A 10,709-nucleotide genomic window follows, 5' to 3' on the forward strand; every position below is an offset into this window, starting at 1 on the left:
TGGATCCTATCATCAAATTGTCTTAGGTGGCAGCAGAATTTCCTCAGCACACGCTACTGAGTATTAACTGCGCATGTCTCGTCTTTTGGAAATTAGCTACGGGCGTTTTGCTTAATGTAAATCCGATTATAAGCCAATCAGAGGACGTGTTAAGAGAAGATTCTCATCAGTAATAATTCACCAGACCGTGTTACAAAGTTTTATTAACATTTCGCACTTTAAGTTGAGATTTCACACCAAAAACATCATTTTTATGGTTTGAAAAGATGGAGAGTGTTGGGAGATCGTCATCTCCTAGTGGAGCAATTTTAATAGGATCTGTGGTTGAAAATCATTCAGAAAGTGACAATTCAAATCAAAACGGACAAAGTTTCAAAACAAGCGGGTCTGAAAAAAGGAAAATGAACGATAAACAAACAACACAAAACAAACAACAGAAACTGGAAAGAAGTGATTTAGACAATGAAAATGACGAGACAAATCGTATTAATACGACTTCTTTCTCGGTAATGGATATATTAGATCCGGGAAAATTTACAGGGACCAACCATTCCAGAAAAATTCCATGGAAGAGATGGGGTGAAAATGAATGGTCCAGACTTACCAGAAGTCCAGGAGAAGATCGCATTCGAGGTATACATAAAAACATTAATATCAATAGCTTTTCTTGTCAAGTTAAGTAAGGTGACGAAAATCACTTCTGGGATACTTCTTGGAACTACATGATTTCAAGGAAAAGAAAAAATAATGAGTATAAAATGCCAATGAATATTTTTTTATTCATTCAACTGATTTTAGAAACGAATGAAATTGTATTTTCATATCTTATTTAGAATAATTTGATAAAAAATAAACATAAAACTTATACCAGCTTTGAAAATAAATATAAAAAAAAAGAAAAAAGAAAAATGGCTATATTCTCAAAAGTAAAGACAAACATTTCTAAAATGAAATAACTTGATTATATACCGCCACATTTAACATAAAGTATTTATTTAACATAAATAAAATATTGAAAAGTTAGGTAGATTGCCTGGAAATAGATTATTACACTACTAAAACAAGTAATAGATAATTACAATTTTCTTAAATAACTGAGATACAGACTGTTTATTTTAACGTGTGTAGTTTTACTCTGACGTTTGAAATACATATTTATATTTCCGACTTCATTCAGTTTTTTTATCTCGTTGCCAATTCTGTCTTTGAAAAACGTTCTAATTATACATGTAATATAACTAGAAATATGTGGGATGTTTTGTCAAGATTACTTTAGATGTTACTTTTTTAACTAGTTAATATGATTGTTTTCTTTTAACTAGATTTGTTTGAAATCCAGAAGGAATAACAATTAAGATTTTGAGGGTTCGATTGTAATATTTGCATTTTTGGCTGTTTTGATCCGTGTTTATTTTGATTTTTTTTAACCCAGGGTCGAGTTCTAATGATCTGTGTACCTAATGTGGTTTTAATGAATAAAGATATATTTAATATATGTATGAAGTACTGAAGATTGTTACTATCTCAGCAATGTTGGTTGAAATGTGTCAAATACTGAATCTGGCCCATGGGAGAGTTTATCTTCAGTGTAATGGTCATAGTTTATTACAGACCAAACGGGGTTTTATCTGCAGTCAACACCTCAGACTAATTATGAATAATTAAGATTAGAAAATTAATTGTTTACAGCTTCATTATATAATTTTGTACTGTTTGATGGGGCACCATCGAATGAAACTGACGTGGAATAGACATTCGAGGTGAATATTCATTCCGACCCAGAACCGTTGGAGGTCGAGTAGTGCTTGACATTGATCCACCGGGGTTTATTATGAGGCAATTAAATAAGTGATTTCGTTAATTATATAAATAAACTATAAAGATAAAATTCATTTATCGGTTTTGGATAATACGATTAGCAACTATGTGTAAAATGCCGCAACCTTTATCAGTATACCTTTCTTGAAGAAACTTTGACATAACAAGTAACCACAAAAGAAAAAAGATTAGTACAGTCATTAATAATTAATTCGGTAATGATTCCTTTAATTTTATCTTTACATAACACTCAAGCAATAATAAGGGTAGTCTCAGATAGTCCTGTTTTCTCAATGACTGTTGGTAGACAAACAAAAAAAACATGAAAAGGAAAGTAATACGCTGGAAATTGACCAAGAACCGATTTGATAAAGATAATGAAATAAAAACAAATTATATTTTGCCTTCGGTTCATTGTGGCTTATTTTCTTATTGAACAGATACCGCTATTTAAAGCTAATGTAACGGTTTTGTTTGTGTCTTCCGGTGTCGGTCCTAGTAGTTGGTACCAGGTTGTATGGTTAGCCGCAAATATTCCATAAATAGCTTCCTTGTTAGGCTTCATTTTGTCCTTAAATACTGTTTAATGTGGCTTTCCATTTTGTAAGAAAGATAAAATTTTCTCATTGGAGTCAACCTAGTAACAGGTAACTCCAAAATAATTTCGAATAGAATCAGTAAAAAATAGTATAACCACCGGTATAAGCATCTGCATATGATGCATATAAAATATTTTCTTGTCTTTACTATCTCTCAATTTCCTATGAATACTAGTACCAACTCAAACAAATTACCTATTTGATTTTGATGTGCACATCATACTTTCAGACAGTTTAGAAGAGATCCATTTCACGTTCAATTTATTACAGAAGCGATTACATTAAATGTAATTGTCAAATATTTACTAAATCGAAGTAAATTGACGGTGAAAATTCTGGTTTATGTTGAGCGTTTGAATGACTTAGCAAGTGTCCCTGACACTTGTCACCCGGGTGCAACCGATGACCCAAACCAAAATAACATTCGAAATGAAATCACCAGCTGTTTATTTTCTGATGTATGGCGATGAATTCTTGCTTTAGGAATCCAGAGAAAAATTTGAAACTTTCAAACTGAATCAGTTGGGTGGGCACTGTTTAAAATTTCAAAATTTATTTGCAAATTTGAAGGAATGCTTATCAGCGGCTGATGACAGATTTATTCTATGAGCCTTGAAAACGAGTGGGTTTCTGACAGTTGCTTTACAAATACTAACAAATATCTTATCTTAAACATTGCCTTCTGACATTGTCGTCATTTTTAGTCAATGTATAATGAGGTTACAACTCTTCAATTTCAACATTCAAATAATTTGCCCCTTGTCACATCTCTGATACTAATAAATGTCTGAAAATAATGAAAATTAAACATTTTTACGAGGACGAATTAACAAATAACAAATACGCAATAATTATAGGAAATACAAATTGAAATTAATATTTTATTCTTTATTGGCAATTTACACAACTTATTAGGTATAAAAGTGCTTTCAATGGCGGAGGTATCGCCTGTGCATGGATTGAACTATAGAAATCATTATTCAAATATTTATAATATATGATAAGAGAAAAAAATAAACATTTCCAGTTAATTTGAAAATTTCCAAATTTAAATGATGAGTCTGATGGTAAATGAGGCGACTGTCACCGGCACTAATTAAGTAAAACATATTTAGTAAATAATTGATATATTTTAAGAATATTCTTAGGGGATCGATATGATAAATAAGGCGGAAAATATTAAAACGTATTTTCATTTCATTATTATGAATCAAGTATTCATATTTATGTGAAGTATGATATTTCCATGAGCAATTAAATAGGACTCATTATAGTGGATCAATTTTAGTACATTTTGATACTAGTTTTTTATCAAATAGTATTCATAAAGGTTATGTGGTAAAGTATACTTATTGAATCATGTGTATTTGATCTTCACAAAACCACAGATGTGGCTATCAGATCATTGAGCGTAACAGAAGCACATGTTTTACGCTCAGAATAAAGCCTTTCAGCATGCGAGATTTTTCAATGAAACATACTCAAGAAAGCAAATTTTTCCTTTCCGAACCTGTAATATAGAATTACATGAAACAAATTTTAAGCTATAAATATAAATTTACAATATTGATTTTTTTTTTCATTTTCAGGATGTTCAGAGGAGGAATGTGCCACTGACCTCAGCAAAAAATCAGACAGATGTACAGACGATGAAAATGACAATAATTCTCTTCTAGGAGAGTCAGAAGATATGAACGATTTGAATGACATTGACGTTGATGACACCGGCGATGAAAAGCGGTGCCATTCAGTTGACTCGTTTAAATCAGGAAAACCAAGAAGGGCGAGAACAGCATTTACTTACGAGCAACTTGTGGCATTAGAAAACAAGTTCAAAACAACACGATACTTATCTGTGTGTGAAAGACTCAATTTAGCACTTTCTTTGAACCTGACTGAAACGCAAGTGAAAATTTGGTTCCAAAATAGGCGCACTAAGTGGAAGAAACAAAACCCAGGTATGGACGTCAATAATCCAACTGTTCCGCCATCTACTGGAAGCCTATCTGGTTTTTCTTCTCCTTATTCTTCTAGCATGCTTTATGGACAGGGTATTCACCCGTACCTCCCAAATCCTAATATTGTAAGTGCTCTCGGACTTTTGCGCCATTCAGCATACTCTGGACAGAACCATCCAATCTATTATCCATATTTCAGTCAGAGCACATGATTGTATTTCATATTAGCTTATGTGTTATGTTATTTATTTTCTCAGAATTTTAAATGTTATAATGAAAAGAAATGAATATATATAGATATTAATGACCATAAAGCGCTTTCATCTTTCTGAAACTCAACGCATTCATTCAGTCTAGTGGTCATGTGATATCAAAATAATTTATTTATATGTAATTTGCACTCCTTATTTGTGAATCTAATTTCTAGTTCTTCTTTGCACATACGAAAAGTTACTTTTTGTCTTATGATTCATTTTTTAAAGGAGCTTTACAATTCCAAAAGTTGTGCAATATTCACAAATTTTAAAGCAGCTGAAGTTCACAAAAAAGACCCCGACAAAAAATTCGTTGATTTCTAGAATGTCCATATTTAATAATTTAATCAAGCAATCAAAGTGCAGTATTTTTCGTCCAGTAGTTACCTTTTCTAGACGATTTATGTTCTCTTTAACAGGATCTAAAGACTTTTCAAACTCCCTTCCACGTCAGGGGTATCATTAACTTATTTATTCTATTTGTGGGAAACTCATTTTTATTCTTTGACCGGTCATGATGAATAAAATGTTCACATCTTTAACGGAAATGATTTGTTGTCGATGGAATTGCCCATCATCAGGTGCTAAATTTCAGTGTAGTGTTGATGGAAGGAGCAATTTTCATGATGAAATATAACTGCTTTCAAAGATCTGATTGTTTGATTTATAACCAATATCTATGAACTTCACAGCTTTAATGAGTTAATAGCGTGCTAATTGAAAACGCAGCTGAATATTAACCTGAATATTGTATGGTAGTAGCAAAGAGTTTCGAGTTATCGGACTTGCTATAGACTGAGGAAATAACAAAAATCAATTTTGAAAAAAAATATATTTACTAGTATTTCACATTTGTTCCTTAATTCAAAATATAGAGTTGAAAAAAAAACTTTAATTTACAAATGATTGATTGAATGTTCGAGCAATGTATTACTTTCAACTCGTTAATAAAGCGTACTTTGTATTGAACTTCTTCATTTAGAAAGTACAATTAAATTCACAAATTTTCTAATTGAATGTTTAATATTTTATAAGTGTAATATCACTTAAAAACAAGTTAAAATTATAAAATAATTCATCTGGGATCAAGCAATGTGCAGTTAATTTGATTGCATTGTGATATCTAAATGTTTGATCAAAAACGCACCTCAACTTACACAACGACCCTCAAAATACATGTATAAATAATTATACACATTATTATAAAAAATTCCTATACGAACATTAACATTTATCAATTGGTTGGCTACGTTCCGATGGAAAATTGACTTGTATAGGAGTATAAATTCTAAATATCCAGCTATGGAGATGAAATAATTCTTGTAGTGCATTCTCTTTTCTGTCAGTGAATTGTTTCTATGTTCAAAGCATTCCACTTAATTTATTCAGATTAAAAATATCTTCTATCCTACTCTTACTACGAACTTGTTGTGTATTGTATATCAGTTCCTAAAACATTCTTTTTTTGGAGGGGGGGTAGAGTAAGCGTTGAATAATACATTGTATAATTACAGTAAATGTGGGATGTATTATTTTCATTTATTCATATTAAACAAAATCGGTTCTGAATTTTATCTGGTTTTAACACGTAAGCTGAATACCTCGACGTCTGTTCAGTGTATTACATGCAACAATGTACCCGGGATAACATAAAAACCTGAATTATCTTGTTACACGTGACCGAAGTGTTGATGTTGATACTTACATGGTGAGTAGTCAAAGATACGACCGGTACTTCATTGTGTTGAGGCTGTGTTACGATGGTGTCCTACTGAGGTTAGGTGGCCCTTAGACATATTTATGATGTAAAACAAGACTAAGTGTCTTATGACAGCCCTAAGTAAGTCTCCGTACCATCCTAAGATATTCAGATCTAGGTATACTGAAGTTCTATTGATCTGTCATTGAAAAAAAGAGGTAAAATAGGAAAAACAGACCGATAACAAAAATCAAAACTTCCTCATAAAAAAGAAAAAAACAAGGAGACCATGATTAGGAAGAGGAAAAAACATAAAAAAAATACCACAAAATAAAAGGAAAAAACACAAATGTGCTGAATGTACATACAGGTTATGTTGTTTCTGAAACCAAATAATACTGGCAGTGCCTCTGGATATATTGTATACAGCTGCAAAACAAGTACTGTAGTATACAGCTTTTGTCCAAGGAAACATTTTTCAGGCTACAAATGTATATAACTATTAGAAGTTGACGAAATTGTTTGGTACAAGATGTAGTTGAAATATTGATTTTGAAGTGTTAGCCAGCATGGAAAGATTTAGCCTTAATGTCCTTCGTACACCGGTATTGTAATAATTTTGTTTCATAAGAATTTCGAATGTTTTCTGTTGATTGTAACTGAGAAATTTTTCCATTATGCAGCTTTATTCTCTATTGTTAGAGAACTGTTTTAATCAGGACGAATGTAAAAACAAAGACCACATAGATGTCAATTCTTAGCAATTCACACACTACTAATTTGGTCCCAAGGAAGAGTGTTGACAGACGTTTTAGGGAATTGGAAATTAAGGATATCCAAACCCGGAATCTGCCGATATTTATGTATATATTTAATATAATAGTGTCACCGTATAAAAAAAATTGTGATCGTACATGTATATTGGTATGGTGCTGACAGCGATGTCCGTGTCGTTTATTCCATATCCACTTGGTTTTCGTGCCATGACTATAGTTATGAATGAAATTTATATTACAACTACTAAAGGAAGGCTCCTACTTATCCCCAACCTTTTAAAAACATAGGGCCATCCATGTAACTTACAGATGCCGCACTGTTGGTTTCTGTTAATCTAAAACAAGTACTATATATCTTTAAAAAAGATAACCGACGCAGTAAAATTATGTTTTTTTTTACTTATAAATTTGTACATTTCATTCAAGAAAATAACATATGGCACGCAATTTCAATTTTCGATACAGTTACAGTTTTTTTTTCGGACGCCACTAAGTAATGGTTATTTGGCCAATCGGGAAACCGAATTCCGATCAGGTGACTTGCGTTTTCATAGAAGAGCGTCCTTGAGGTCAAAGGGTAAAAAGCGTAACTATACCGACTGCGTCGGGGAAAAAAACTAAGAGTACAGAATTAAAGCAACCAACTTTACCAAGCTAACCTACATAAAGTGAAATGGGCAAGTTCAACACATGCAATTACACCTTCAAGAAAGAAGCATTGTAATATATATATGACTTGTCTTACGGTTATGGTAAGCCATTGTGGACTTTATTCCCCATTTATTGAAATGAGTGGATATTTAGTAACATATGTTATTTGATATTTATCAACATGTTTATAATTCAATTATTAATAACAATAAATAGAGGAGTTTTCTAGACAATACAAACACATTCAAGGCAAAACTATATATGTTCAAATCTGATCTTTGGGCAATACGAGTCTGCGTCCATACATGCCATTCGGGCAAATACCAGTCTGCGTCCATACATGCCATTCGGACAAATTCCAGTCTGTGTCCACACTTGTATAGTGAATATAGCATTTATTTCTAAATACACTTTTACACACATTTTTTTCAAAAGAGTAAAGCATCTATTAGTAAAATAATTAACAAACCAAAAATGCTTTAAAGGATCCCTTTTAACATGACAATTGTGAATCTCAGGAATTTACATTCAAAAATTGCCTATAGGTGATTTGATTCACAATTCTTAGCTTTACGCTTTACCTAATGACTCTACATAATCCACAGAAAGAAAATTTGTCTTTGTGTAATTTGTCAGATGAAGTGTCTCAGGTCCAATTCGATGTTTTTTGCTTTAACTAACTTCCCCGAGCAACAAATGAAAATAATAAGAATTCCTCATGCCACCCACACCCCCCCCGTCCCCCCATATTTTACTTCAAACTATATCTTCTCTTGTATATTTACGAATGTTTTCAAATGTATCATAAATTGTAATACGTCCTCGTCTTTTGATGATGGTGATGATGATGATGATTGGGGTTTTTTACGGTCTTGGCGTCAACGATTTCATACATTAATTCATTCATCCGCGAAATGCATTTGATTGGTACACGTATTTAACTATCATTTTTAGAATTTTACAATGTTTTCAAAAGACCTCATCAATATACGACGTTGATGACTTATCCCGGTTCTAATACCAGCTAATATTGGGGATTATCAAGTTATTGGATTATAAGTATTTTCCGATACACATTAACACCACTTGTTTTTACCGGAATTACTTCGTGATTGCTTCCAGTGTTGACTCTTCTATATAATTTACCCGGTCCTTAAGTCGTAAATCTCTTTTCATTGTACCATTTATCTTTTCTTTGAAAAGCCGATGGTCTCAACCGCTAATGATGATCATCTAATTTCCTTTAGTAAAATATTTTCCTTATTGAGGAAGATTAAAACCCAAGTAATTCAATAAGAACGATTAAGGGTGATCAGAATTTAATTAAAATGGAAATCAACGTCATTCGTATAGATTTGCCGTCTTGTCCGGGATTTCTTGAGTTAGGGGAGATTGTCTTTAAATTGAATAGCCGTTTTCACTATCATTGGAAAGCTTTCAGCAGCAATGGGCCAGCTCGGTGCTCAACAAGAAATAAAACATTTAATTAAGTGCCAACTTTATTAGATTGTTTGTCATTAGTGCCCTCTGAGGCGGTTCATTCTACAATTAATCCATTTATAGAAACAAATTGTTTCAAATTATTGTCAATATACTGACGTCCATAGAAATATAATAAATTCAATTGTAGGCTCCAATGACAAAGGGGATGACTTTAATCACCTCTAGAATGTTTCAGACGGTGTGCAATAACCATTATAGATTCTTTAACGGTGGTAGATTTTCATTCAAGAACTAACGGGTTTTGTGTAAAATCGAGAAATTACAAAGAAACACTGCCAAAACGCTAAAAATTTCTATGAAGAATACTTGTCTTTGGTTAGAATACATTTTGATAAAAAAATAACAATTCATAGACATTTCCTTAAAACATGTTGCACACTGCACACTTTTTCTATGTTTTTTTTTTAAGTGAGCCTGGTAATTTATTACAGTACAAATACAATGTATGTTCATTGCCGGGTAGCAGAACTTAAGGATCTGTGCGTTAAACTAAAACATAATATTATCGTTATGTTTTTTAGGTTTAAAATGTCGGTATCTAAGGGGTACACGACACCTAAGGAAAATAACTGTAAAATGTCGGTATCTAAGGGGTACACGACACCTAAGGAAAATAACTGTAAAATGTCGGTATCTAAGGGGTACACGACACCTAAGGAAAATAACTTTAAAATGTCGGTATCTAAGGGGTACACGACACCTAAGGAAAATAACTGTCAAATTCAGCAAAGCGTTCTATTTTGTGACATTCTGATATCAAACTCAAAGCATCTTAGTGATCAAATATTTTGTTGATGGAGCTAATATAAGTTCATTGAAATTATTCCAATGAATAATGTGGTTAAAATTCCTTAAAATTTATATATTTTGCTTCTTTTATCAAAGTATAACAGTGAATAAAATTTCAAGAATTTTAAACTAGCTAAATAAGTTTCAGAGAAGATTACATATAGGTACTTAATATGTGCTGGAAAAGGAAATTTTTAAATATCCATTTGTTCAAAAGTTCAGTGACGCTTCTCTGCTCAATTTCGCAACACACATAACATACGAATGGTACTTTGCTAATTGGTGATGCTAGGGATAGTTTAAAGCTTCTGACATTTTCTTTCAAAAAGTTCAAAACTGTGATTGGTGAAGATTTTGTTATTTTTTATTATTAGCATATTGTATGCAATGTGTGTATAACGACCTGTTTGATACGTCCCATCGCATGTACAACCCGGACATTGTACGTGTATGGAAACCATGTATAAACATTTAGTTTAATCTAAACGTCTTTCCAATGTTTTCATATCATTAAGCGAACATGGTATTTCATGGTCTTTTAAGGTAATTTTTGTGTTTTATAATTTTCTTGAACAAATCACTAATCGTTACGGTTTCTGGTAGTATTTAAATCCTATTTTAACAAATTACTTATCATTTTAATCGTATTACCTAAATCCTTT

The 10,709-nt window shown here is 32.0% G+C and overlaps 1 protein-coding gene across 1 annotated transcript; it reads left to right on the forward strand.

Moving 5' to 3' along the window:
• The first annotated feature begins 213 nt into the window (after positions 1 to 213).
• LOC148622626 (NK1 transcription factor-related protein 1-like) lies at positions 214 to 6,198 on the forward strand. Its single transcript, XM_088572574.1, has 2 exons — positions 214 to 633; positions 4,007 to 6,198. The coding sequence occupies exons 1-2, from the start codon at positions 267 to 269 to the stop codon at positions 4,585 to 4,587; spliced, it is 948 nt and encodes a 315-aa protein (XP_088428700.1). The 5' UTR covers positions 214 to 266; the 3' UTR covers positions 4,588 to 6,198.
• The last annotated feature ends 4,511 nt before the right edge of the window (positions 6,199 to 10,709 follow it).

Source organism: Perna viridis, chromosome 3 (genome assembly GCF_037379345.1).
Source record: "Perna viridis isolate PV_CMFRI_1.1 ecotype Kerala chromosome 3, ASM3737934v1, whole genome shotgun sequence".
Taxonomy (NCBI): domain Eukaryota; kingdom Metazoa; phylum Mollusca; class Bivalvia; order Mytilida; family Mytilidae; genus Perna; species Perna viridis.